The sequence below is a fragment of the Malurus melanocephalus genome, unplaced genomic scaffold (genome assembly GCF_030028575.1).
Source record: "Malurus melanocephalus ecotype Western Australia unplaced genomic scaffold, MMel_1.1 scaffold_488, whole genome shotgun sequence".
Lineage (NCBI taxonomy): Eukaryota > Metazoa > Chordata > Aves > Passeriformes > Maluridae > Malurus > Malurus melanocephalus.
The window spans coordinates 392,162-420,091 of record NW_026623720.1 but is presented as its reverse complement, the minus strand read 5'-3'; the positions used below and the strand labels follow the sequence as shown (position 1 = coordinate 420,091).

Below are 27,930 nucleotides of genomic sequence, written 5' to 3'. Positions count from 1 at the left end.
GAGGCTCTGCGCAGGCGCGGCAGCGGCCGGCCGGAAGCGCCGCCGGGCGGAAATGCCGGCGGACCGGAAGTGGCGGCACTTCCCGTCGGGACGGGCGCCATGGAGGCGGCGGCGGGCGAGCGGCGGCGGGAGCGGCGGCGGCGGGAGGCGGCGGTGAAGGCTGAACGGCGAAGCCCCCGGCGCAGCCCGTCGCCGCCGGGCGAGGAGCGGCGGGGCCCGGCAGGGCCACGCGAGAGCAGCCGCGGCAGCAGGTAGGGAGGCCCGGCCGCTCGGCCCTACGCTCGGCCCGGCCCCGCCACTAACCCCCCCTCCCGTTGTTCCCCAGGTCGCCCCGGCGGAGGAGCCGGTCTGGGCGGAGGAGCCGCTCTCCGCGAGGCAGGAGGAGCCGCAGCCACAGCCCGCACCACGGCGCCGTGAGGGTGAAGCAGGTAAATGGTGCTGTTGGTACAGCGGGGTCCTGCGGACGCCGCAACGGGCTCAGTTACCGGAGACTCTGCCGCGCCGAGTACGGAACGGGCCTTTTCATTTGTTGGTTTATACTGGCCTCTGCATTTTGTCCCATGAGCAGAGAGAGGATCTGGGAACGCTACAGAGCAGGAGCTCCTGCTGCCCAGCTCAGGCTGTGCTGCCAGTGACAGGAGCTCCTGTTCGAGCCCAGCCTGTGCCACAGAACAGGCACCCCTGGGAGCTGTGTCCTTTGCCCAGAGCAGGTGACACTGCCAGTTTCTTGTGCTTTATTCAGTGCAAGTTGTGGGAACCCAGGYAGTTTGGCAAAGAAATCTGTTTGTTCCACGTTCTGTGTCCCAATATGTGTTTTCCATGTGTGAAATTGGGATTTTCTGAAAAGCCAAGGTAGATCTGCTCTCTAATTCTGGTTATCCTTTCCAGGAGCGAGATGAGCACTGTCGCAGGGGGAACGAGGAGCGGAAGCAGAGACACCCATCAGAGCAGGAGCACCGGCGGGACAGGAGCGGTGACCAGGACAGGCACAGGGACCACTCTGACAGAAAGAAAAACCCCAATGACAGGCCWGGAGCCCGCGGCCACGAGCGGGACATGCAGAACCTGCGGGAGCAGCAGGCAGAGAGGGAGTTCTACAATGAGAGGAGGCGAGAGCACCGGCAGGGCACTGAGGGCAGYGGTGACCAGAACCCGGAGCTCCAGCAGTCCGAGAGCAAACCCAAAGAAAAAGCCGCTGTGAACAAGGAGAAGCCAAGCTTCGAGCTGTCCGGGGCGCTGCTGGAGGACACCAACACCTTCCGTGGGGTGGTGATCAAGTACAGCGAGCCCCCTGAGGCACGGATCCCCAAGACACGCTGGCGCCTGTACCCCTTCAAGAACGACGAGTTCCTGCCCGTGATGTACATCCACAGACAGAGTGCTTACCTGCTGGGCCGGCACCGCCGCATCGCCGACATCCCCATCGACCACCCCTCCTGCTCCAAGCAGCACGCCGTCTTCCAGTACCGGTGAGCAGCTTGGGAACCTGGGGAGGAGAGCAGCATGCAAAGGAAACGCCTTGGAGTGCGTGGCTGGGAGGGGAGAGATCGCTGTCAGCACGTTAGAAATGGAATTGATGTGTGACTGCTGCAGAGGGACCAAAAATACCTGCAGTTCCTTTAATTTAGCCACAAGCAGAGAATTCATGTAGGGAGTGTTAACAGCCTGCATGGGAATAAAATGCCATGTCCTTGGCTGTCTTGAGAAAAAGAAGATTGGTATGTAGAATTGATAATGCAGGTGGCTTACAATTATAAACATTACTAATACTGTAGCTTTTGCAAACCTACCAATCCTATGCTRWTGAGTAGAAAGTGACAGCCTCACTGACCAATGTATGTTTGACACAAATGTATGCACTGGTTGCTAAAGTGGATAAAAGAGGCTTGTCCCACAATAAAGTCCTTCTTTCTTTCTGCTTTTTTTTACCCACTTTTTGTGTGTTTTGTATCTATTCTTTTATGTCGGCTGTCTGGCCAACAGCGACAAATTCACATAGTGGGCTTAGGTACAGAATGGGGTGTGAATTGCACCCACCAAGTGTGATTGACGATAAAAGCATTTCAAGGAGAGGTTTGTTGGTTTGCTCTCTCACAGTGGCAATAGCTGTGCTCCGATGCAGAGGGTGCTGCTGCTGCTGCTGACAGTGCTCTCTTGGTGAACTGCTTGGAGAACAGACCAGCTCTCTTTGAGAACATCTGTCCCAATGCTGGAAGTTACTTTGTTATATCACCTGTGAGGTTTAGGGAATGATGCAGCCTCTCTCAGACCTGCTTTGTCTGATACAGAGTTGTTCCTCTCTTGTTCCTCGTATTGGTCTCACACAGTTTTTTGTTGTTCTCATGGGGCTGTTCTGATCTCAGGAAGATGAGTGCTAACTGCACARACCTCTCTGACAGAGCACAATTTCTGTCCCACCTGCTTTTGGAGCATGTTTCCTGTCTCTCTATGGTGGTTCAAGGCAATTTTTTTTTATTTTGCAGGCTGGTGGAGTACACCCGGGCTGATGGCACTGTGGGCCGCAGGGTGAGGCCCTACATCATCGACCTGGGTTCAGGGAATGGCACCTTCCTCAACAACCAACGCATCGARCCCCAGCGCTACTACGAACTGAAGGAGAAGGACGTGCTCAAGTTTGGCTTCAGCAGCAGGGAGTATGTCCTGCTCCATGAATCCTCAGATAAATCTGAGGCCAATGCAAAGGACGATGATGAGGATGAGGAGAAGGAGGAAGAGTCTGACAGTTAACGGATGAGGAAGATGGTGAGGGGCAGAGGAGAGAAACTCCTTGCAGTTGAATGGGACTGGGATGTGAACACAGAGCATCACAGCACTGATGCCTCTTGTTGCCTTAAAGTCCTTTCTCTGTTGCTGGTCTGTTCCCATTGTTTGTTTTGGGGGACTTTGCTCATTATTCGTCTTTGATAGTTTTGCATATCAGGAAATACAGCTTTACTTTTATTTTATTTTTCCCCCAACAAGCAGAAGAGCACCTGGACATGAAAGCTCTGGTGCTGGAAACCCTTCACAGATGTTGCCAGACTCTTCTAGCAAACCATGTCAAATGCAGACAGCATCTGGAAAATTATTTTTATGACTTGTTTTGTGATAGCCCTTTGAAAATGCTACAGACTAAAATACTAGTTAGAGAGTACCTGATGCGCGTCCTGTTCAGTAGTTTGCCAAATTCCTCTACCTGYTGGGAGTTCTGACAGGAGAATTTACCCAGATAACTGCTAAAATGATGGAATGTGGCAAAACCCCTCATGTATTTGTACGTTTTGGGTATTTAATTTGACTCATGGTGACTGAGGGACGGGCATTTCACTGGAATTCTGCCTGAATTCACAAGGGAACGTGAAACAGGAGTTAAACAGTTCCCGGAATTTCAGGTGATGAGACTGTGACTGGRGGCTGAGGGCCCCCAGCTTCCTGTTCCCACACATGATGCTAAAACTGTCCTGGATGTGAAGTGTCTGGGTTGAAAGCTGGAGACATTATTTCTGACTCCAGGATTTGTGTCACACAGAAACACCTTTGGTGAGGTGTTTTAACCAGCGTTTGCACTATTTAAGTTCTTTTTTTATAAAAACTTACCCAAGTCCCTTGTTTAGCAGTCTTCTCCCTGTGAAGAAATCAGTGTTTAGGGAGAGAAGCCCCAGTCCCGCTCGCTGGGAGTTGCATAGTCTGTGGTGTCTCCTCCACGTTGCTTTATGTTAAATGTGTATGTCCCACACTTTACTGATTCACCTGGGTGTTTGTGGTGTCACCTGTTCGTCCCTGCTGGGTACAGACTGTACACAAACGGTGCTTGTTGTACACATTGATGTAAATATGGGGCATTGCTGTGGGGTTTCAGATGGGTAGGATGGGGTTTGAGAGGAAGAGCTCCTTTATATCTACTCCGAGGGTTTTTAAATAAACAATTTGTAAATTTAGTCCTGGTTACTTTCAGTTGTAATATTTTTCTAGTGTCCTTTTTTTTCCCTTGAAAGAGATGACGTTTCAGTACTTATTTCTGTATTTCTGTATTAAAAGAGTTTAATATTAAAGATAACCAGTTCCACCCCTGCTGTGGGCAGGGACAYGTTCCAGTAATCCCAGTGGAMGTGCCCAGCCTGGCTTTGGGACACTTGCAGGGATCCAGGGGCAGCCACAGCTTTTCACACACCCCCTCATGGCATTTGAGGAGATTCCATCTCCCAGGGCCAGAGCTGGTCCTGCAGGCCCTGTGGGGGTGGCCCTCCTCCACCCTGGGGACACTGAGCTCTGAGCTGTTCCTGAGGGAGGYACTGAGTGATCTGCTGTCTGTACCTGCCAACACCATCCCGTGCCAACATYTCCTGCTCCTGAACAGCAGTGATCCTCCTCGCGGGGCCGGTCTGCCTTTCCACAGCATAGCAATGATATCGTCACTGCACACTGCTGTGTGAACCGTGTTGGGGACACCTCTCTCACCACTCAGGTGACACAAACCTCCTGAAACGACAYAAACTTCCTGTGCTCACAGCCCTCTCCAGTTTTAACCGTATTGGTTCTTTTAATACAGAAATAAGAATGTAGCAAGGTTGGTTTGGAGAGGCTTTGAAGAGCACAGAGCGGTTTTTAAAGCTGGACACACCGCGCTCCTGTTCCGATCCCTCCGCCCCGCTCTGCAGCGCCCCCGGCGGCCGCTACCGGCACTGCACCGCTCTCCAGCGCCCCCGGCGGCCGCTGCCGGTACTGCCCTGCTCTCCAGCGCCCCCGGCGGCCGCTGCCGGTACTGCCCTGCTCTCCAGCGCCCCCGGCGGCCGCTGCCGGTACCGCCCCGCTCTGCAGCGCCCCCGGCGGCCGCTACCGGCACTGCCCCGCCCCGCGCAGGCCGCGCAGCCATGGCCGCGCTGCACGCCAAGGCCGGCGGGCCGCCGCAGATCCCGGACACCCGCCGGGAGCTGGCCGAGCTGGTGAAGCGCAAACAGGAGCTGGCGGTGAGCGCCGGGGAGCGGGGCGCTGCGGTCGGGGTGGCGGCGGAGCGGCGCGGGGAGGCGGCGGGGCCGGAGCGGCGCGGCCGGGCCTGCTCCATGGGCGGCGGTGTTCCCTGCAGGAGACGCTGGCAAACCTGGAGCGGCAGATCTACGCCTTCGAGGGCAGCTACCTGGAGGATACGCAGATGTACGGGAACATCATCCGCGGCTGGGATCGGTATCTCACCAACCAGAAGTGAGTGGCGGAGGCTCTGCCCACCTGCCCGGCCCCCCCTGCCCGCCCGGCCCCGCCATCGCGCCTGTCTCTGTTTCAGGAACTCCAACAGCAAAAACGACCGGCGGAACCGCAAGTTCAAGGAGGCCGAGAGACTCTTCAGCAAGTCCTCGGTTACCTCAGCAGCGGTGAGCGCCGGGATGGGTGCTGGTGGGAYGAGCAGATCCTGTGCCCACCCCTCTCTTCATCCGTGTCCGCATCCCTGTGTCTATTCCCATCCCTTTCACTGTCCTCATTCTGGTTCTGTCTTCATCCCCATCCCCATCCCATCCCATCCCATCCCCATCCCCATCCCCATCCCCATCCCCATCCCTGCTGTGCTACAGAACAGCTTACCCCTGTGAACTCCCGTACCTTCCCTGGCTCCCTGACCTGAGTATCCCCATCACATCCTGCAGCCTCTTCCAGAGCCCCTTTTCCTGGTGTTTGTGGGGTGGGAGGATGCCTGTCCCTGGTGTCACTGCCATCCCCTGGCTTTGTCTCTGCCCCAAYCCCCTGGTGCCATGCAGGGTCACAAGCATTTCAGCATGTCTGTGTGATGTGGACTGCGTGCTTTGAGCATTGGGAAGTGAATTCCTGCTTGGCTTAACATCCCATTTGGTTTTCCAGGCTGTCAGTGCGTTAGCTGGAGTCCAGGACCAGCTCATTGAGAAGCGTAAGTCACTTTGTGTTTTTTCGGTGAATTTGGGAAGAATTAYACTCTCCCCACCGTTCAGCCCTGTCTCAGCCTTCCAGATCTGGGCTGGACCTGGGCTCCTGTTCCCAAGCCCTGTGTCTGTGCCCTCAGGCTGTTGTTTTCCTCCTTCCACGCTCAGCGTGGGGTTTGTTGTGTGTAAAAGGGATTGAAATTGGTTTGGTACTCTTTGGAGGAAGAGGCTGGAGGAGCTGAAGCACCGTTGCTGTAGATGTGCCAGCACTCACAGGAGATGGTGGGAGGGACTGCTCACCTCCAGCATATTTAAAAACATTTCTGTGATCAACACCAAATGGGATGTGGTTCCAGAGAGCCTCAGTGCTGAGSAGCAGCTTCCTAACCATCCTGCAGAGTTGTTTCCCAGGTTCTGTGAATTACCTCTTGGTGCTGCAGGGCACGGGTGTCTCTGCTGCTGTTCTGGGGTTGTTTCTCCCACTCAGGGCTGTGAGCTGGGAGCTCACCCTGGTGCTCACCTGGGTTTGTCCTGCTCTAGGGGAGCCGGGCAGTGGCACAGAGAGTGACACTTCTCCAGACTTCCACAACCAGGAGAATGAGCCCAACCAGGAGGATGCTGAAGAGCTAGATGGCTCYGTGCAGGGTGTGAAGCCCCAGAAAGCTGCTTCCTCCACTTCCTCTGGGAGCCACCACAGCAGCCACAAAAAGAGAAAGAACAAAAACAGACACAGGTCAGTGGGACCAGCAGCTTCCTCACCACACCTGGACGTTTGGTTGGGGCTGGATTGAATTTATTGTCTGAGGGGAGTCAGTAACATGTTGGAATAATGGGCAGCTGGGGTCAGTTTTTGGGTGGTTTTCCTGGTTTTGGAAGAGGAAGGCAAAGTGCTGGGGAAGTTTAACAAGCAGCACAGGGTGCTAACTCCAGATGTGGCACAGCTCTGCTTCTGGGCAGCTTCTCCAGCTCTCCTGTCTCTCCAGGATAAAGCTGATTGCTTCCAGCAGGTCCTGACCTCCTGAGCTTGCTGCTTGGTTTGTGCAGAGCCCAGTAGGACAGGAATGTCAGTGCTTTCTTTGAAGGAGGGTGGAAAGCAAATGGGAATTTTTTGGGGGTTTTGGACACTCTCAGTATCTGGATTTCTACTCCAGCCCCTTCCAGCTCTCACATCCCAGCCAAGTCTCGGTACTGGCATGGAGGAGTTGCTGTGTCACCTTCACCTCAGAGTGTGTGTTATTAAACTAGCCTGAAATTCATGTGAAAAGGATTCCTTGACCTTATTTCTGGTTGGATTTACCTGTAGAGCTCTGCCCTTGAGGTGTAATGAGGGCAATGAGCCCTCAGCCCAGGCTGCCACCAGTGACAGTACCTGTGAAGTCAGGCCTTGAGAGGGGAAAACCTTGGAGAGGAGATGCTACAGAGCTGCACCTCTCTGGAAGGATTGCTGAAGCTGGGACCTAAGAATTTAATAATAGTAATTGAGCTTTTAAAACTCCAAAGTGTCTGTACTGGCTYTGAGCTGTTGGCTCTGACTAGGGATGGGCTTTTCTCTTTAAAGGAGCTCTCCTGCAGTTAAAGAGAGAAAAGGTTTGAAGTGGTTAAAGTTTACAAGGGGGGCTGGGGACAGYTGGGGTGGGGACATGAGGTAGGTACAATGCTTGAAAAATGCTTAACTCCTTTTTTGCYTTCATTAAGTGTTGAGTCATTAGCATGTCTTTGATTCTTAGGTCAGAATTTCCTTTCTACAGCAGCCTGAATTGGACAAATGTCCAAAAGGACTGGATGTCCCTTTGGTTCCTCATGAGCTGGGAATCCAAAGAAGTTCAAATCTCTTTTTTTGCCTGTAGATATTTGGAAGAAGTTCAGGAATAACACAAGAAACCACATCCGTGAGCAAGTCCAGAGAAACAACCTGTAAAACTGAAGTACAGCTTAAGAAAACTGCCATTTCAAACAAATTATAAAATACTCTCCCAGGAGCTTCCCTGGACCAACCATGGCCGGCAACATGGTGGGGTGCAGGGCAGGTGCTAGAAGTGACATAAATCCCTTTTCTCCTGTCCATAACCCAGATTTTAGGGACAGGAGCTGAGGGAAAGCTCCCACCTGACAGGTTGTGTGGCCCTGGGTTCCTTCACATCCCCCTCTGCAGCTGTGGCTGCTGCTGCCAGGCCAGGCTGTTGGACAGAGGAACCCTGCCTTGCTCACCTGGGGCAGCTCCTGGCCCCATCAGACCTTCTGAGGGGTTCAGTGAGGCAGGAACCAACTGTTTTGTAATGCTTAGCAGGGCCAAATAGATAATTAAAAAAGATAAAAAGATAATTAAATTTGTCTGTAATAAAAGCTCTGTTAAAATTGTGATTGCTGTTACTGACTATCCCCTAAATTTTGGCAGACAAGACCTAACAATTTTCAAATGCATTTAGGTTTAAAAACCCCAGAAACAACCCCATCCCAGTCCCTGAGTGTGCAGCGAGGGCATTGCAGGCCCTGCAGCCCCACAGGTGCTCCAGACAGACTGTGGGTCTGTCCCCTGGGGATTCTGGCATGAAAAAGAAAAAAAAAAAATGTTGGCCTTTCTCCTTACTCAGAAGCTGTTCTGTTTGCCAGCACTACTCTGGGTTTTGCTCCACATTCCTGGAGAGGTGCTGGAAAAGGCCCCTGCAGGAGCGTGGCCTCGCTGGGGTTCTGTGTGGGGAACTGGTCAGACTGGGCAGCACTGGGGCTGCAGGTGTGGGTTACARAAGCTGTGCTGGCCCTCTGCTCCCTCCCACACCTCAGGAAAGCAGGGTGGATATTTTCTGTGTTTCTGAGTGTTTGAGGAACCCAGTGCTGTTTGCTCTTAGCAATGCASTCCTGGATGGGATTCCATGATCAATCCTTCCTGCCCAGTGTCAGCTGTGGGCAGAGCTGTGTCTGGAGGCCGTGCAGTGGCACTTGTATGAAGGGGTGGGACAGTCACCRAATGGTCAGCTCTGGCCAAATGTCCCTGGGCTGCCACTGCCTGGGACAGCAGCAGTGCTGRGGCTGTGGGGGGAACAKCCCAGKGCAGGGTTGGGCACCAAGTTSTGTGTCACCTCTGCCTSRAACAGCTTTGCCCTGCCCTGGCAGCCCAGCTCCCTGAGCCCACCCTGCTCCCTGTCTCCTCAGTTGGTTTTCCAAGCCCTCGGGTTCCTCTCCTGCCCCTGAGCTCTGCTCTCTCYGGGTCTGGCAGCTGCTGCTCTTTCAGCTCCTAAAATGCTCTGCATAAACTGAACCCCTCTCTCTGCTAATGCCTCCTGTTCCTAAAACGTGGTGGGGAGGGGGACTCTGAATTGCCAACCCAGAGTGCTTTTTGTGCCCWGTCCTGGGCACATGTTAAGATATCTGAAGAACTTGATGGTTGTTTGAACATTGGCTTTATTATTTATTTCATTTTATTTTAGTTTTTAGCAATCTCGCTAGGGTGGCTAATCAACTAATTGATTTAATTCATTAGTATATTAATTTCTATTGCTTTCTTCCTTTCAAATGCTGCCCCTCAGCCCGTCTGGCATGTTTGATTATGACTTTGAGTAAGTTTGACTTGAATTAGTACTTGTGCTGTGTTGTTAGTGTGTAGACACCGATGTGCCTTTTGAGACCTCGCTAACCCCTAGTTTATCTGTTTAATTGTAGGTATGTATATTAGGTTAGGCTGGGAAGTTTTTTTTAAAAACAGAAAAGCGTGATGGAGGTAACATTTTATTTAATAACTTCAGCAAATTATAAATTAACTTCACTCTTCTTTACCTTTCTGTTTCATATTTAAATTGATAAAACTTTTTAATTTTAAAACTTAGTTTAAAAACTGATCCTTTTGGCTTTGCTGCTTAAGGAGATCAGYATAGACTTGGATATTTCCTTCTGGAAAAATGTACTAAGCTCAATACCTTTGGCTCATATAATCCCTGTCATCCTAACTCCTCTCTCTATCCAAGTAAATAATTCTCACACTATGTCTGGATAATTACCTGTGGCATAGTTACACCGCTGACAGATTGAATTAACATAGAGCATGCCTAGTTCCCCTTGTTCACCTGCTTCAGTGCCCTGTGATTGATTGTGCCCCTTGATTAACTCTGTCTGGGAGTGGATGGAATCTGCTTTTTGACAAATAATAGCGACTCCACTCTCCTGTGCTGTTCTTGTGCCCAGTAACCCTGGGACAGCGCCCTGGCTCAGCCAGGATTGGGAATGGATGGATTAACCGTAGTCTCTGTCGTAGCTGTGCCCTGTGCAGTAGCTCTGGTGTCGGGTCAGGTATTGACATGGACGTTTCTCTTGTCTTTTCCAACCACAGGATTGATCTCAAGTTAAACAAAAAGCCAAGAGCCGTAAGTATCCGTGCTCTGTGTTTTTGTTGCTCACTGGAGGGGCTGGCTGACTCCCAAACTTAAAAAACCCTCCCTCTGCTGGTGTCGTTTAAGTTCTTATTGTCATGGTTGAGGAGTGTCACAGTGTGAGATCAGCATTRTCCCCTGGCTGTAACAGCAGCTGAGCCCAGGTGGGCTGTTCTGTAACAGGAACTCCTGTGTGCTTCTCATGGAAAAAGCTGCTTTGCATCCTGTTACCTTGTCATGATCTGGAGCATCAAAAGCATCTGGTTTGACTTGGAAAGTCAAAGCACCTTGGTGCTCAAGGCTGGAAGGGTCCTTCTTTTCAATGTTTTGCTACAAAAAAAAAAAATCTGTTTTGCCTGCAACTAATGGTGTGAGAGATGAGAGAGTACTGAGACCCCCCCCAGCTCTGAGAGCAGAATTGGAGGTGGGAAGTGTTAATGTGCCTGTGCTGTCCTTTCTCTGCAGGACTACTAAAGCCATCAGTGCTGATGCTCCTGGGATTTAGGTCTGTGACTCCCCACTGAGAAGCCCTGAAGCAGGATGGCAGCTGCAGCAGGAGTGACTCACTCTAAGGGACTTGGATGGGGGGAGGAAATCCTGGACCATGTTCTTTGCATCATTTTTTTAATCACCTGAGTTGCAGGAAGACAAAGGTGGTGTAGTAGTTGTAGTAGTCCTGAATTCCTGACTGTTCTGTGCTTCCACCTTGGTCGGGAACTTCCTGAAATGGCTGATACTGCTGCACCCCTGTCACCTGCAGCCCCACAGAGAGGCATTTCCTTTTCCACTGGAACTGGGGTAGGATTCAATGTGTCCCATCCGTGTTGTGAGACTTAGAATACTTTYGTTGCTGATATTTAGCTTTGTAGATCTGTTTTTGTTTTATTTTGTTGGTTTTGTTGTGCCTTTTTTAAAGCTGAAGTGTATAGTTACAAGTTGACTTTGAGTTTCTTTGTTTAGTCCGTGTAGTGGAAGGTTCCTTATTTTGTGGAGCAGCTCTTGATTCTTACCCAAAGAGAGAAGAAGGTAGTTTAACCCTTTTCTCTTACTTCCATTTCAAACTCCATCTCCTGATATTCCCCAGTGTGTTAGGTGCAGGAAGGGCCAGAGCTCAGAGCCAACTCTTCACTGTCACTGACTTTGAGTGGATTCTCTTTTTAATACAAACTTCTGTCATTTGTACATAAACAATAAAAGTTCCATATTTGTCTCTTCTCATGGTTTATTCAGTTCAAACTTTGACTCCTGGTGCTTTTTAGTCTCCACCTGCTTTATAAGGACTTTGCTGGAATTCTTCCCCTTTGGCACAGGTTCACTTGGTGCTTTCTCTCCTTGGGGTGGCTGAGTGCTGCAGGGAGTGCCAGGCTCTAATCTCCATCTGTGTTTGGCTGATCCTGGGACATCCTGGGATGTCTGTGGTTCTGCTGCTGAGGGCAGATTGCTTGTAGATGAAGGATGAGCCAGCTGGATTGTCCCTGGAGCATGACAGAGGGGTGAGGGACAGGTGTTTCACACAGCAGCCAGGTCAGGATTTTGGTGGTCTTGAGCTGAGCTTTGCTTCACTTAGAGTGGGGAGTTTCCTTTTTTATCGGTGCTGGGATGTGTTTGTGCAACCCCTGCTGGAGAGAGACGTTGAAAAGGGGCTTTGGGAAAGGGGCCATGGAACAGGGGTGTCACTGAGCCCCTGGAGCGTGCACAACCCTAGGAACAGCCAAGGGTTGGTGTGTTCTGCTGCACTCTGGGGTTTGGGGTCTCCCTCAGCTCTTTCCAGGCTCCCCAGTCTGTGCAGGGCAGGGCCTGAGCCAAGGTGAGTGCGCAGGAGCAGAATTCTCTCTCCCTTGGGCTGTGTCTGATCCGGGATCAAGGCAGCTCCGTGTTTGTTCCCGGAGGGAGCTGGCTTATCCCACAGGGAGCTGGCTTATCCCACAGGGAGCTGTGTCTGCTCGGGGACTGCGGCTGCTTCTTCACGGGGGGGTCGGGATGGGGCAGCTTAAAGCCAAGCTGCAAAGCCGGCCTACTTCTGTGTGTTTTGATTTACAGAGGTTAAATACAGAGGGGTGGAAGATGCAGGAARCAGCATGAACTACAAGGCCTTGCTCCTCCATAGTTCTTGAAAAAAGAATTCTCAGCTGATGGTTTTGATTCCCTGGCCTCTGTACAAAAGCAGTTYTGATCCTGCTGCTCCAAGCAGGGATGGCTGGAGCACCTGGACCTCAGAGGCTGAAGTCTCTGCTGCACCTCTGACCTCAAGGAAAGCTGCCAGGCTTTGTTGGGCAGARCATTTTGGAGAAGCAGCAAAGGGCTGGAGCCCTATGTGCAGGCAGGCTGCGTGGCAGGGTCAGTCAGCTCCGTGTTGGGACACACCGGGGTGCTGCAGGGACAATGGGAAATTCAGCCATTCCTGCCTCCAGCTGTGTTTGTCACCAAAGGAGGGGACAGTCTGTTCTGCCCAGGTCGATGTGGGATGGCAGCAGCCTGGGGGGAGCATGTTGATCGGGACAGAAAGGGAAATAGCAAACACTTTATTCAGTTAAAGGGTCAGCTGTTCCCTGCTGTGTCCTGACTCAAGCAGTTGTGCCTAAAACTTCCATTTGGTTTCTGAACAGTTCTATTTCCTGAAGAGCCTGAGTGACTAAATACCCCCAGGATGGCCAGTGCCTGGGCACAGGAATCAGAGGGAGCTGCACAGGCTTTACCTGGCTGCTAATTAAAGCTAAAAGTGGTTAGAAATACATCCCAAGTCCTTTGCTTGTGATGAGTTAGATCCTGAGCAAAGAAAAATGTACAAGAGCAGCCACTGCCCTTATGGACCCCAAAGGTGGAGCGTTAGGGGAACGCTAATCCCTGCACGGCCTCGTCACCAAGAGGATTAGGCAGGAGTTCATCTGGTCGCCGAGGGGCAGGAGGGGCCGCGCCCGGTGCATGGCGGGGTAAGGGGCAGAGGGGAGGGGGCGGCGGGGGTCCCGCAAACACTCGGGGGTCTGTCCCTCTCGCTGTCCCGGCTGATGGCGAGTCGGGACAGCCCCTTGGCATGTGCTGGCATCGCTGCTCCGGTGCGCGGGGCTGGGAGCGGCTCTGCAGCCGTGTGTCCGCTCCGCAGGTGCCATGGGCCGGCAGCGCGCACCGCCCGCGCCCCGCTGGAGGAGCATCCTGCGCTCCGCCTGCTCGGGGCTCCTGGCGCTCTGCGGGACGGCGCTGCGGGGGCTGCGGGGGCTCTGGAGCCTGGCCTGGGTCGGTACCGCACAGCCCCTTCCCCAGGGATCACCGCACACCTCTGCTTGCTCCAAATGTGGCGTGTGGTCAGAGCCAGGGCAGGGGTGCTGCTGGGGTGCAATCCCTGCTGCCGGGGCTGTTTGTGGGGTGCAATCCCTCTACCGCTGCTGCTGGGGCTGTTTGTGGGGTGCAATCTCTGTGCTGCTGCTGGGGCAGTTTATGGGGTTCAATCTCTGTGTCACTGCTGCTGGGGCTGTTTGTGGGGTGCAATCCCTCTACTGCTGCTGCTGGGGCTGTGTTTGTGGGGGAGTCAATCTCTGTACCACTACTGCTGGGGCTGTGTTTGGGGTTCAATCCCTGTACCACTACTGCCAGGGGTGTGTTTGGGGTTCAATCTCTGCACCGGTGCTGCCAGGGCTGTTTGTGGGGTTCAACCCCTGTGCTGCTGCCAGGACTGGTGTTTGTGGGGTTTGTTGGTTTGTGGGGCAGCTGGAGCACGGGGAGGGTGTCACCACAACAGCTGGCAGTGGGATTTGGACCCTTTTCCCGGGGAGCTGGTTCTTGGCTCAGGGTGCTGTGTTTGTGGCCAMCAAGAGCACTGGGAACACCGGGGCATCGCTCCAGGCTCTGCACTCTGCAGGGCAGGTGTGAGCCGTCCTCTCCCCAGGTCCTGCTCATCTGCTACAAGAGTTGGTGGGACAGCGCCTTCCAGGTCACCGAGGAGGTAATTCCCCCCTATGCTCCCACCCTTTGGGGACCGCGGTGCTCGTCACCCCCCGGGACACAGCTGAGCCCGGTGACACGGCCCATTGGGGGGCACGAGGGGAGCTCCCCAGACAGGGCTGGTGCCATCTGGACTCCGCTGCCCACCGATCTGTCAGTGCCCACTGTCCGTGTTGGCTTCCAGCTCGGCACAGCCCTGCAGCTGAGACTAGAGGGGAGTGAGGAGCAGGAGGATGGGGACTCAGATTCTGCGCTGGAAGCTGCCCAGCCAGGTGTGTCCCTGGCCCAGGGGTGTCTCTGGGGCTGGCAGGTGTCCTGGGGGCCTGGCAGGAGCTGAGCTGTGGTGCCAGGGCAGTGCTGGGGCAGCAGCAGCAGCRTGGTGATGCCAGCGAGRYSGTGCTGGGGAGGCTGGAGGCGCTGGAGGCCGATGTTCGCTTCSTCTGCACGGAGCTGGGGGCGGAGAAGCTCCTGTGGAGCAGCCGGTTCCTGGAGCTGCTGCGGGAGCAGCAAAGCCTGCGCCAACGGGTGAGTTCCCTGCGGGGTCCCAGCCCCCTGAGCCCCCTGTGACAGCCCAGACCCTCACACCCTGTGCCAGCTGCAGGAGCTGCCCTGGCAGTGGAACGGCGGCGACAGCCCCGAGCTGCCGGGGGAAGCAGAGGACCAAAGTGCCAGTGGGAGCGAGGGAGAGAGCCCWGAAGGTAGGGGCTGGGGCTGCAGGGGGCACAGGGAGTAGTTGGGAAGGGGGGACCTGCCATCAGAGCTGGGGATGGGACAAGGTGCTGACCTCTGCTACTGGGCAGTGGGGAGAACTCACCAGCTCCCATGCACTGGGTGGCACGGGGCAGCCTGGGGGGGTACCTGGGAGGAGGGTGCTGGGAAAGGTTTCCAGTTCTCTGTACCAGCTCCCACCAGGAGCCTGGCTGGGTGCTTCCACTGGCATCCCTTCTCTCTTTTGCTCTGTTCAGGACGCCGGTGGATGGAGCCACCACGGCAACCACGTGGCTCCATCCAGTTGGACAGGCAGAAAACGTGAGTGTGAGTGTGAGCAGGGCCTCAGCGAGCTGGGAAGGATGCACATTCCTCCCTGCCCAGGCCTTGCAGGACACAGGCCAGGTCAGTCCCAGCTGAACCCCTGTATGTGCCTCCATCCCTCGGTGCTGGCCRGGCCCAGCCCCATCCAGCAGGACTGCAGCCCTTTCCCGGGGGCAGGAGCCAGCTGGGAGGAAGGTCAGGACGAGCTGCTGGCTCTGGGTCTGCCCCAGGACACATCACAGCCCTCCCTGCCCAGAGCCACCCCTGGGCTGGCTGTGCTTTGTGGGGGCTGCCTCTGGAGCCCACCGAGGAGCATCCCCAGCTTTGCTGCACCTTGGGAGGTTCCAGGAACAAGGAGTGTGGCCAGCACCRGCTTCAGTCACCTTGCACTGGGGTGAAGGAGTGCAAAACTCACGCGCTGACTTCCTCATCGGCCACATCCATCCTCTCCATCAGCTGCTCCCACATGTCACAACCCTGGGCTAACTCCTTGTGCAGTGGTCAAGGGCAGCCGGCTCCTGGGAATGGCAGAGGGGCCCTCATYGTCCACAAGAGCTCAGCCCGGGATGCTGAGCCTCAGGAGCTCCCCTGCAGGGCTGAGGGGCTGCCCCATGCCTGGATCTGGTCCAGCACCGGGGGCTGACCCTGCCCTGGGCTCCCACTGTTCAATACAGGCAGCTGCTTTMCATCCGTTGTGTCTGTCTGGTCTTTCCCTGCTGCACAGTGCCCTGCAGCAGCCCCAGCTCTTTGGGGACAGAGAGAGGAGACCTCTTGCTGAAGCACAGCAGRGGCTGGGGACAGGCTCCAGCAGCGGGCAGGACTGGCAGGGATCTGTCCTCCCAACGTGCCCGTGCAGCTCCCACGTACAGGGAACTGATGCAACACAAATAGCAGCGGTCTGACTCACCCTGCACCCACCTGGCCCCGCTGCGGTGGAGSTGGGACAGCCCCGCGCTGCTCAGAAATACCAAAGTAAACCAGGTCCTGCAAATGAGCTGCTCTGGGGCCCTGCTGCTGTAAAACCCCAGCCACAAGCTGGAATCACAGCAGCACCCATGCTAGGAGACCACGGGAGCACCAGACAAGCTCCCCTCCCTGCTGCAGCCACCATTTACCTCTCCCGTGGCAATTCTTGTGCTGGAAATCCCCAGCCAGCCTCACAGAGTGCAGGAGGGGGAAGGTGACATCAAGCAGTGTTAGCTACAGCCAGCAGCYCCTCACCAGAGCAGCTGCAGCAAGGTGAGAGCACCACACAGCCCACGGAAACCTTTCCCAGCCACCATGCCATCCAAAGCCTCCTGACCCTATTGCCTAACCTGGGGCTCTATTTACTCCAACACACTTGTGCAACATTGCTCCCTAGTCCTGGCCAGGGGCCTCAGAGGCTTTGTCAGCAGGGCTGAGCTGGTGGCTGCTACCCCAGACAGGGCTTTGGCTTCCAGGGACAGCCCCTGGCCTTGGGGAGCACGGGGGGCTTCAGGCCCTTAGGAGGAGGTGAGAGAACTGAAAAGGGTGGGGCTGGAGAGCCAGTGCTGACAGCATCTGCCCAGGTAGCAGCACCATCCCCATCCCAATCCCATCCCAATCCCATCCCAGTCTCCCCACCTCCTTCCAACCCACCGCCCTGGGGCAGCCCCCAGCTCTGCTTTTGGTTCTCTGTGTGCCATACTTGGCAGTTACTCACCCTGCAGTGCTGTCTTACAGGGAAGCTGTGCTGCAGAAGCAGTTTGGGGTACAGGGTGCAGAGCTGCTGCCATGCTTGGGACACCCCTTAGTGGGGAGAGCAGCCGCCATGCAGCCTCAGCATTGGGGGAACACAGTGGGTTGGTGCTGAACCTGCTCCCAGGTACAGCACGTACATAACCACCCCTGGATGGCACCCACAGCCTGCACAGGAACTTCGGGTCAGATTCCTGCCTCTGAAAACACGCTAAAATGTTAGAACTGAGCTAGCCACATCCTAGAAACCCCCAACGGCAGAAACCAGCTGGGTTTAAATGGAAGCTCAGGGAGCAAGGGCAGCGGTGCTGGGGAGAGGTGAGCAAGCCCTGGAGAGCAGAGTGGGCTGCTTGGAGGAGCAAGCCTCTCCTGAAGCTCAGCACGAGGCTTCAGTGGCACACAGCCGACAGGATGAGGGCTGGGAAGCCCCTGAGCACAGGAAACCTTCAACAGGCCCATGTGTGACCTCCTTCCCTCCAGCAGCACRGTGAGCTGACACGCAGACCTGACCCATTTTGTCTCGCTCAGGAACACAAAGCAAACACCCAGCAGTTATGGCAGGCTCTGTCCCCAAGCCCCAGAAGTGCTGAGCCAAAGGATGCACCCCAAAAACTCTACCTTGACAGTCCCAGCAGGGCTGCCAAGGTGTGCAGGCGAGCAGCTCCACCACTCCTGGCACTGTGGAGTGTGTAGGGGKGAAAAATGTGAGGCAGCAACAGTTCAAACCAGTATTCCCACTTCCCTAATTTCTGGCACCACAGTGAGCTTGGGAAATGGGGACACAGCACCTTGTGTGAATGAAAGAGAGAACTCAGAGAACAGCAATGGGATTGTGGCTGTGCTGGCTTGCTGCCCCRGCAGCACACAGCAGTTTGGGGAAGTAACTTTGACCAGATCTGTGCTAGGGCTTGACCCTCCCAAACTGTTCCATGTGCCTCCAGGACCATCACTGCAATAGAAACAGCACAACCAGAATCAGGCACCAGCAGCTCTGTCTCTACTGGTTGTGATCATGAACCTCTGCATTGATTCCTTTGTGTCTCAGTGCAGCTTTGGGAGAAGCAAAAATAAACCTCTACCTTTTCTAAAACTAGAAATGCCTATTGTCTTTTAGAAGAAAAYCAGCCTTAAAAACCTGCTGCACTGTTCAACTCCAGACCCCATTATGGACAGCAGCAAACTCCTCACCTGGTTAAAGGTGTGCTCAGATCCCTGCCACACCACTCCATCCTCCCCCACCACCCACACACAGAGCCACGTGAGCTCTGGCACTGCAATAACGTTTTCAGAGGGTTCTTCTCCCACAGTCAATAAAGATCTTTCTGACTGTGAGGTTGCAGGTTTGTTTTGAAATGCAGCTGATCTTTAGGAGTACCTGCCTCCYTGGTTTCTGATTAACTAGAGTCATTGCCCTGTGGTAAATGAAGAGCACAAGTTTCAATACAGACCATAAAGTTATTTAACCAGTGAGATAAGAACGTGCTGTGCTGCAGTGGAGCAGCTGGGAGGGGAAGATCCTTACACCACAATGCRAGCACTGATATTCCCACTGCAATTCCCTTTCAGTCCATAACAAATGTTCAGAGCAAAGTCTGGACATGTTACCATTCGCATACTCCACATCAACATCTGACACAGATGTACTGTAACTGGATAAAATATGAATTTATTTCCAGACTGTACTGTGGAATTGCCCCTTAAAGCCACAGTCCATGCTGATTCCAAAATTCCAAAATTCAGGTGCTTTAGCAGCTGAAACACCTACACTGTGGTGCTGAGTGAGAGCCAGCACTGCTGCTTGTCCCACCTCCCCTGCCAGCGCCRGCCCTAAACACTGAGCAACCCCAAGAAAGGCAAATAAACAGAAACACTGCATATGCTCTTATCTGCCACAGCACACGGGTGTTTTGGTCTCACTGCATCGATTAACAGCCTGTCAATAACCAGCCCTCAGACTGCACAGAGATCAAAGCCTGTCAGAGGAACCCTGGGGAAGAAGGATAATTTCTCTTTCCTGGAAAGCCATCCAAAATGTTGAACTTTTCCTCCACAAAGGCAGCAGAGACCAAATATGTCAACTCAGCAGTTTTTATTTATATAACATAGCTCTTCCTTTGCTATGGCTGTCACATGGTTATTCAGTACACGACTATACTGCATAGTGATAGAGAAAGTTCAGCAAGTGTCAGCTGGGGAGTACAAAATGTTAATCTTCTCATTGCAAGAGAGGCAGCAGATACCAGCATTCCACCAGAAATCCAAACCCACCTCACCAAGCAACGCATGGCTGAGGTGAGAACAGCACTGATTAAAACTGCAAGGTGCTGAATAACATTAAAAACCATTTTTTTTCTGTAATTTACAAATATGCAAAGTATCAGGTTACTTAAAATTAAGAAGCATTTTGCTTACTAACATGAAACATTACTAATTTGTAATGTATCATTATTAACCAGGTATACAGGTTTCTGTGTCCCTGTGGTCTCATGGCACATGGTGCCAGTCTGGACAGGTCATTCCTCGGACATCAGAGGGAAGAGCAGGAATAGACAACACTGTTCCCAGGAGGRTTTCAGGACCAGCTGCATTCCACTCTCTCCTTCGTAATTTGCCACTCAACGACCTTGGTTTAACCACAGAAGGGCGTATTGTATTTAGAAAACAACAACACACACAGATACAATGTGTATCAACAAATCAACTGCTTCTGGCCTGCAAGTGCCAGGAATATTTCTGCATCCCGAGCACAGCAAAATTCCAGGACCAGAACCAATTACTACAGCAATTGGTTTTTTTAAATTGCATATTTAAAATCTCTTACAGTACCTACAATAGAAAATATTTTACAGAGTAAGAGTAAATGAGACAGGAACAGTCTTGCCACGTAAGTCTTATTCTACAACTCTGGATGCTGCTCTAGTTGGGAACAGCCAAAGGGGATGGAAATATTGGTGAAGAAGATAAAGCAACAGCTTTAAGAATGCCTTGGGGTGAATTTATGATGATATTCTATTCCTGATCATCTGCTTTATGCCCAGAAATGGGTCCTGYAGCTTTAAGGYRGGTYCCAGAGTGGGSTGGCAGCCAGKGGGGCTCTGTGGGCTTTGTTCAAGCTCACTTTGGGTTTGCAGCACATATGGAGTTACACTGCTGCTTTAGCTAGCTTGGTTTTTGWCAGMTTARGCAAGAAGTTTCTTTCCCTGGACTGCAGTAGCAATCCTCTGGCAGCTTCTGTTTCTCCTGGGACTGTTCAGCTTGGTTTAGTCTGAGAATCAGACTATCAGCAGGCATTGGTGGGTGCAGACCTGCTGGGAAGCTGTGCCCCATCTCAGCCCAGACCTCAGGAGAAGCTGAACCAAGGAAAGAAAGGACTCTAAATCCACCAGCTTCATGTGCTGCGAGGAGGAGACCAACGTCAGAAGTTCACCAGCTTCCTATTTGGTTTTCCCCTCGAGCTCCTCCATGGACTTTCCACCCCGAGACAAAACCTTCCGCTATTTTGTTCCTTTTTGCCACGTGCTCCGTAGTTTTTCCCTTCCCCTGGCATTTTGGGTTGGTTTGTTCTGCTGTGGGTAGGGGGGGGCGGGTAAGGTTCTGATGGTTCAACACCTAACATTCTTTTTTCCCTTGCCTCACAGGCACCCTGTTTGTTAAATAAACAGGTTTTTTCACTTTCATCCAGAAAACTCCTTTTGTATCAGTGGAAAGGGATTGCTGAAACCCTTTTCTTTAGGGGAAACATTCATTCCAGAGCATTTCCTCTAAAAATTGTCTCTAAACTGAGACACAGAGAAAAATATTAAAGACTCCTCAGGAAGGGCCCTTGACAGCAGTCCAGATGTGACTGCAGCTGTCCTATTGCTGTCTGAAACAAAAGGCACATATAAATCCTTGTCAGTACAGAGCCAGCTTGGGACAGGGACCAGGGACTGTTCAGAGGTGTGCTGACAGCATGCTCAGCTCACCCACCTGCTCTGACACTGCATTTCTCAGCACATGCCCCACACACAACTCACACACAGCTCTGGAGCAGTGTCCAGCTGCTCCTCCTGAGCCAGGATTGTGCTCCTGGCTCCCAGAAGCTCACTAAGCACTTGTGGTCCACGTGGCACAACTGCCTCRCCCCAGGAAGATAAGCTGAGGTGGGAGGGATGTGGAAAGCATCGTTCAAGAAGTGCACCAGTAAAACCAGCCAGATAAACTCAGCTTCAGATAACACTAATAACCCAACATTTGCCACAGATCTCAATGGTGGGATTTAGAAAAGAGACTTAGTTAGGGACTACCAACAACAGCACTAACAAGACATTTGGGTCTTCAGAAACTAGCCTTAGGCCACTACAAAGGCAGCACCCATCTCTCTCACATCCAGTTATGGACAACTGCAGGAATTCAGAGTGTGCCAGACTCCCATGAACCCCAAARGAACAGTCCTGCTCTAGAGCTGCAGCCTCCCTTCCTGCTTAGCAGCCCCTGGAAAAGGTGGGACCCCAGGGTGTTCTCACCTCTCCCACAGGCATGCTGACAGAGCTAGAGCAGAATCTGCTGTGAGCACACCACATCTGGATCCAGCCTCCAGCTGGAGCCTGGAACTTCCAAAGGAATAAGAWGGAGCAGTCAGAAGGCATCCATGGCAGCTGCAGAGGCAAAAAAAGCCCCTCAAGCTCTCCCCAGGCCTGGCTGCCCTTGACACCTGCCTCACATACCTGGGTTCTGTGCCTTGTAGGTGAGAATCTCTGCTGCCAACCTCTGTGGGTCCAGCAGCCGTGGGAAGCGGCTCATCACAGCATCGACCAGGTGTGGGTGGAAGATGCCACACAGCTTGGTGTGCACGCTGGCCCTCTCCTCAGCAAACTGCTCCGAGCCAGCCCAGGGCCCTGAGTCCCCATAGGCCGGCRCGGGGGCCCTGTGCACCGTGCGGGGGTCACGCACACCCGGGGATCGCACCTGAGGCAGCGGGTACGGCTCAGACCAGAACTCCCGTGAGTGTGGTGTGGTGGCACTGAACTCACTAGGCAGGCTGTACTGCCCTGCCCCTGCACCACCTGGGTGTACAGGCACTCCATAGCCTGAGAAAGAGTGGGGGGCTCCTGAGTGAGACATCTCAGGGCTGTACTGCAAGAAGCTAGCACCAGAGGAAGAAGATTTATGGGAGCCGTGCTTGTAAGAGACCAGACCATTCTGCTCTAAGCTGGGAGAATGGGGGTAGACAGGTCTCTGCCTACCACAGGTGCAGACAGCCAGCTGCTCTGCGTGGGAAGGGTCACAGTGACTGGTACATCTGTGAGGCCACATGTCAGACAGCTGGTTCTCCAGAGACCCAATRCCTGAGTCGAGATGCTCCTGAGAGATGTAAGAGAGAGAGTCCATGTGAGGCTGYTGGTACCTGTCAGGGGAGACACTGCCTGACACACAGCCTTTGGTGTGAAGCGGAATGTCGCTGGGCTTGGCTTTGTGGACCAAGCTCTTCCTCTCTGCAGAGACCTTCTGCAAAGAGCYTTTGTCACTCTCCATGGGCACAGAGCACAAGAGCTCTGCCTGGGAACCCTTTTTGCCCTTTTTCTCCTCCTTGGCACTGGTACTTCTGGTTGGAGACAGCCTTGCATTGGCRCGGAGTTCGTCAGCTAATGAGCGCTGGGGCTGGTTGATCCTTTCAGGATGGTAGAACTTACACTTAATTCCATAAGTGCATTTTTTCCCTGYAAGGAAAGCCAGAACATGGAATGACCAGCTGCATTTGACTAGATTATGCATGACACTTACACAGACGCCTTGTTCTTCACATACATAAGACAGGCCTTACCATAAGGGCATTGCTGCTTTTTGTGCTCTGGAACTACAGGTTTCTTCCTGAGGAAGTTGTCCAGGCTGGGGCCATGACGCCCTAAGGGATCATCTGGAGGCATAAACCTAAAGAAAAACATATCTCAGTCAGGAGCAGCTCACTTTTTTGGGTTGATGCTTGGTTTCTTCTCAATTGAAGATCAAAAGTTATCTGAGCCCTATGAAGCTCTCCCATTTCTTGCACAGATAACCCTCCCGCCACCCAGTCCACCCCAGCACAAAATGTTTCCCTTGAGGCACAGGAGAGGTTTAATGCTTGGTTGTTGATCAGAATTAGTACCTGCTGCTGAGCCTGCTAACAATTGTCCTGTGAGAAAATTGCACCCTGAAGCTCTCCTTGGAGCTCCTAGCTCCAAACTATGAGCAGCTACTGAGATGCCACAACTCCTTTTTCCTTGTATCCTACAACTTTTCTTTATTTCTTTACCAGCATTTTGCTCTTTTCATGCATCCCTTGTATTGCTCCATCAGAACAAGCAGCACACTCACACAGATCTTTCATAAAAGCCCAGGAAAGATGTCATACTTGTCATTAACAAAGGAATACATCAGCAGACGCTCCTCGATGAATTTCTTCCACTCGGGACGCTCGTTCTGCAGGTCCCGGTAGGTGTCGTTGGACACGACAATGCCATCAGACTCGTGGGCCAGTTTGACAATGAACCGGTCATCGTAGCACACCACRCGCTTGCCCCCGACCCGCCGTGATGGGGTGAACACCAGGATCTTCTTCTTCTCAAGGTCACGCAGAATGTACTGGTCTAGAGCAAACACAACTGTGAGCACACCTGCACAGCCCAAAGGCCTTTGCGTGGATAAAGTAATATCATAAATGAACAAAAAAATCAATGGGAAGTCATTCCATCCCTCCACAACCCAGACTGTACTCAATCCTGCTCACTGCTGTTCTGAGTGACTCAGAAATCTGAGCTCTTTCCAAGTTCAGCGCAAACTCCCCWCAATTTGAATAATTCTGGCTAAATATGCTTCAGTTAAATACAAAGCACAAAGTGCTTTGCAAGAGGAAAAAAATCCCTGCAAGAGGAAAAAATTCAAGACATAAAGGACAAGAAGTTAGGSAGCAGAGCAGTACTACTACATTCCCTGTTCTCTGAATTATTCCAACTGATTCAGGCAAAAGCTGGCTTAGGGGAAAAGTTAATGACTAATTCTCCCTGGTCAGTTCAGCTCACTGCATCTCCTACTACTCAGACTTTCCATTCTGAAGTTAATTACTGACTTAGCCAGAACTCTGCAAGCTCACTAAGTTGACAGACCAGTCAGCCAGAAAAGCTACTTTTGGTTTTCATATTTTCACACCTGTTATGAGCACATCTGGTCGGGGCTGCTCCTTCCTCCACGATGGCACAAAGACTGTAATATCCTTGTGTCCCCTGTCCCAGAACCATTGGACAGCCAGAAGGATACCTCGGCAGGAGAACACTTCTTTATTCCCATGGCTGCATCAAAGGAGGAAATTAAGACTTTAATTCCTTCATTATTCAGTACAGACTTGTCAGGCARTGCATAGAGCAAAGGGAGCTGGCAACTCGGACAAGCTTCAGTAGTGCTGAGGAGCACAGGCAGCAAACACAGGGGCTTGTCTTGTGTAACAACACTCTCACTCAGACCTGCCCAGCACCACTGTTCATTTCAGCCCCTCGGAATACCAGTAAACACCCAAATACTCATTGGGAGGGAGGGAGACAGAAGTTGGAACTGTTGCAGCTGCTCTGAAACAGCCTCTACTTCAACCCTGGACTTCTGATGGTTATTTTTAGCCCAGAGCACAATGTGATCCAAAACCCCTTTGTGCAGCTCTGACAGCTAATGCCAGTGGCTGGTCCCTGCCAGGGTGCAGTGTACCCTGATCGGGGGTTTGCTTGCAGAATCCTTCCAATCGCTTCAGGAAAACAGATTTTATACACTTTCACCTCAAAGAAAGATGATTCATTCCATTATGGCTCAAAATCTCTTCTACAAATGCACTATTTGCACAAAATGGCAACATTTCCTGTGATCTGTGCTGGGTGAGTGAACACCTCATGGCAGTTGGAGAACAAAGTTTGACAACTTGGTCAGAAGCCAAATACTGATGCAAAAAGCTTATTAATTATTCATKAGGTCATATCAATAAGTTTCCAGAACTTCTACGAGGAAACTGCCCCTCCTGTTTCACAAGCACYAGTATTTACAGTGCAATCAACTCTTCTGCTGATAATGGCTCTGGCAAATTTTCAGTATTTATATTCCAGCCTGATTCATCACTCTGGGGATCCAACTGCCTGTGTTCTGTGACAGCATCCTGGGAAGATGCTCTACACCAAAGGAAACTGCTCTCAGAGGTCAGGAAATTTTTTCTCACCTGGCCACTACCAGTCCCAAGTGCTACTCTTATCATCTACCCCTGAATTACATTTCAGCTCCCAGCACCCCTTGGAATGGCCCCTCACAGCAGCCATTCCTGCACAGGCACTGTTGCAGCACCACYACCAACTTCACTTCCCCTCCCAGCCTCACCCTTTCTTTGAAACTACAAAGAAAGTTGCAAGGCTGTACAAAGGTACTTATTCTAAAAGAATTAAACACTTGGCAACAGAACTAACATCTAAAGAGACTCTAACATACCTCCAATAAGAATCCTAAATTACAGAAGGCTGACAATCACAATCACAAGATGCTCTAAAAGTTTTCTCCAATATCAGATGGATTTAGCTATAAATAGCCAGGSACAGGTTACTGTAATCTTCTAGAGATAAATGAAAACCAGATGCTTTTTGGTAATTTTTTGGGGGGGGACTGTTGATTGTTATTTACTTTTTGAGTCCCTGCTACCAACCTCAAATCTCCAGAAGGCAGCTAATTGGGCTGATCTGATCTGGCAGCAGCCAAGGAAAAATTCCCTCAGAAGGAAGTAAAAACTAATTTCCACTATGATTTGCATAAGTTTGTCAAGAGCTGTTGAGGGAGGCCACGGTACACATTGCAAATGAATCAGCAGGGAACATCACACCATCAATACAGGAAGTTTCAGAATGGAATTCCCCTTCTAGCAAATTGCTTAAATAAAAAAAAAAAAAAAAGCCTGACTGCTTCTCTCATGTCAGACCCTGGGCTCTGGCCTGCCCTGACTCACAGCTGCTGTGATTTCCCCTCTGCATTCTGGGGTAACTTTCACCAGTAAGAGGCTGCTCATTAACACACAGCCAATCCTGCTGTTAAAGCCCAAGCACTTATCCAAGGTAAACTTTGCTGCCAATCACTTATCAGCCTGGGYTCACAATGGGCCATTTTCCATAGTACTCCCAGAGTAGTGGAGAGGGTAGGAACTGGAACAGGTTCTCCTGCAGGGACACCAGGCAGAGCTTTCACTCTCTGGCCTTGCTCCACTGCCATCACCATTCCTCGTTTGCCCCGGCACCCGCAGCCTGTACCCCATCTTTTCTCAGTTCTGTTCTCAGAACTGTCAGCCAGGGCTCAGAGAAAATCACACCTGCAAACAAACCTCCACTCAGCACTTTCACCTCAAACCTACCGCAACACATATGGYGGCTCCACCTGCAACTAGAGTTATTTTTTATAAAATCTGCATACACAAACAAACAAACAAGGAGGCGGCTTCTGAGTTGCAACAGAAAAAAGCCTTCAGAACTCAATTCAGAACCTGGTACATTAAATTTCAAGATACCAGAACCCCCCTGTGCAGAGGTGGGGAACGCACACTGCTGGGGTTGGTGTGAAGGAAGCAATGCTCACCATCGTGGCAGCAAATGCCAGGGTCAAAGTTGGGGAATCACACCAATAAATATCCAGCCCTCAGATTCTGGATGCTTCAAGGATATTGGAGCCTCTGGTCACAGTGTCCAACAGGACCTGTTCCAGCAGCACCAGGACACACAAGATGCTGAGGATGAGCCACAGCCCTGCCTTGGTGACACCTTTGACATCTCATCGTTCACTGCCTCGTATAGAAATTAACCAAAATACCACAGGCACAACTTGGAGACAGGTCTCCAGTGCCACTCCATATTACAAAGCCTTCTCTAATTAACCTGTAATTATTTATTGAGCAACTTCCTGCTACGGAAACTTACACAAAGCCACTGGTTAAGAGCACAACGTCTCTTCAGTCATCCCCTTAGCGCTAGAGCACAGAGGGAAATGTCTGTTTTAGAGAAAGCAATGCTTCCCTCATCACTGTCCCGTGACTGCTGGGGCAATGAGAACCGGCCCGCACCGGCAAACGTAATATTCACCCTCGTGAGAGCCGTGCCTCTTACAGAGACACCTTGGAAAGTATTACCAGCCCCTTTCCAAGCACCCAGAAGAGGCTGCTTTGAGTGAGAGCCCCGGAGTTTTTCTCCTCCGAGCTCTGTGCAGCTCACACCCGGGGGTCACACCCCGCCAGCCCCGCGCCCACCCGGGACRCACCTCATGGCCACGTTGCTGCCATCGATGACGATGGGCTTCAGGTTGTCGCTCTCCGTTTCCTCGGGGCCGGGCGCGGGGGATTTGTTTCCGGCGCCGCCCCGAGGGACCAGCGGGGCCTCGCCGGGCTCGGGAGGGGCCTCGGGKCCGTCCCGCTCGGCCGGGCCGTGCTTCACCAGCTCCCCCAGCACCGTGTTGGTGTCGGCGTCCAGGCCCAGCTTCTGCAGCACCACGCGGATCTCCTCCGAAGAGTAGCCGAGCTTGCGGAAGAAATCCACCTTCAGCTGCAGCTCGGGGCAGTCCCCGGGCCCCTCGGGACTCTCGTTGCTGTTCATCCCCGCTGCGGGCCGGGCCGTGGCCGGCAGCGCCTCAGGCCAGCCCGGGGCGACGCTGCCCGCGCTCATGGCTCCCGGCGGGGCACTCGCGGCCTCCGCTCACCGCCCGGACCTGCGGGGAACAGCGGTGTTAGATGGGGGTTAGCAGCGGTGATAGCAGTGCCKCCGGCCCTCTGTCCCCTCCCGGCCCGGCCGAACAGCCGCCCAGCCCCGATCCCCCGCGCTCACCGGGCCGCTGCCACCGCCGGGGGGCCGCTGCCTCTCCATGGGGCCGGAGCGGGGCGGGCGGCGGCCGCCGATTTATACCAGAGAGCAACGCAGGGCGGAAGGGCAGAGCGAAGGGGAGGAGCGGAGGCCGCTTCTCGGCCCTCCCCGGCCCGCCCCTGGCCC

The 27,930-nt window shown here is 52.8% G+C and overlaps 4 protein-coding genes across 8 annotated transcripts; 3 read left to right on the top strand and 1 right to left on the bottom strand.

The window, feature by feature from the left end:
- Positions 1-71: 71 nt before the first annotated feature.
- SNIP1 (Smad nuclear interacting protein 1) lies at positions 72-3,949 on the top strand. The gene is made up of 4 exons (XM_057381025.1): positions 72-251; positions 326-428; positions 889-1,469; positions 2,484-3,949. The coding sequence occupies exons 1-4, from the start codon at positions 100-102 to the stop codon at positions 2,746-2,748; spliced, it is 1,101 nt and encodes a 366-aa protein (XP_057237008.1). The 5' UTR covers positions 72-99; the 3' UTR covers positions 2,749-3,949.
- Positions 3,950-4,850: 901 nt separating this feature from the next.
- Positions 4,851-11,461, top strand: MEAF6 (MYST/Esa1 associated factor 6). 5 transcript variants are annotated; one of them, XR_008966308.1, is made up of 8 exons: positions 4,851-4,967; positions 5,084-5,199; positions 5,279-5,366; positions 5,848-5,893; positions 6,426-6,618; positions 9,543-9,600; positions 10,207-10,240; positions 10,712-10,742. XR_008966308.1 is itself a non-coding variant. In XM_057381032.1 (8 exons), the coding sequence occupies exons 1-8, from the start codon at positions 4,872-4,874 to the stop codon at positions 10,718-10,720; spliced, it is 612 nt and encodes a 203-aa protein (XP_057237015.1). In that variant the 5' UTR covers positions 4,851-4,871; the 3' UTR covers positions 10,721-11,461. The 5 variants fall into 5 exon arrangements, 4 of the variants coding, with proteins under 4 accessions (XP_057237015.1, XP_057237016.1, XP_057237017.1 ...); XM_057381032.1 differs by lacking the exon at positions 9,543-9,600 and adding an exon at positions 9,410-9,439 and having other exon boundaries at positions 10,712-11,461; XM_057381033.1 differs by lacking the exon at positions 9,543-9,600 and having other exon boundaries at positions 10,712-11,461.
- A 3,145-nt stretch (positions 11,462-14,606) lies between these two features.
- LOC130582383 (uncharacterized) lies at positions 14,607-15,887 on the top strand. Its single transcript, XM_057381043.1, has 3 exons — positions 14,607-14,707; positions 14,778-14,880; positions 15,148-15,887. Exons 1-3 carry the CDS (start codon positions 14,610-14,612, stop codon positions 15,610-15,612), a joined length of 666 nt encoding a protein of 221 aa, XP_057237026.1. The 5' UTR covers positions 14,607-14,609; the 3' UTR covers positions 15,613-15,887.
- Positions 15,888-20,258: 4,371 nt separating this feature from the next.
- ZC3H12A (zinc finger CCCH-type containing 12A) lies at positions 20,259-27,849 on the bottom strand. Its single transcript, XM_057381031.1, has 6 exons — positions 27,769-27,849; positions 27,209-27,652; positions 24,098-24,237; positions 23,304-23,538; positions 22,737-22,843; positions 20,259-22,632 (listed from the first exon to the last, which is right to left on the bottom strand). Exons 2-6 carry the CDS (start codon positions 27,607-27,609, stop codon positions 21,632-21,634), a joined length of 1,884 nt encoding a protein of 627 aa, XP_057237014.1. The 5' UTR covers positions 27,610-27,652; positions 27,769-27,849; the 3' UTR covers positions 20,259-21,631.
- Positions 27,850-27,930: the final 81 nt, after the last annotated feature.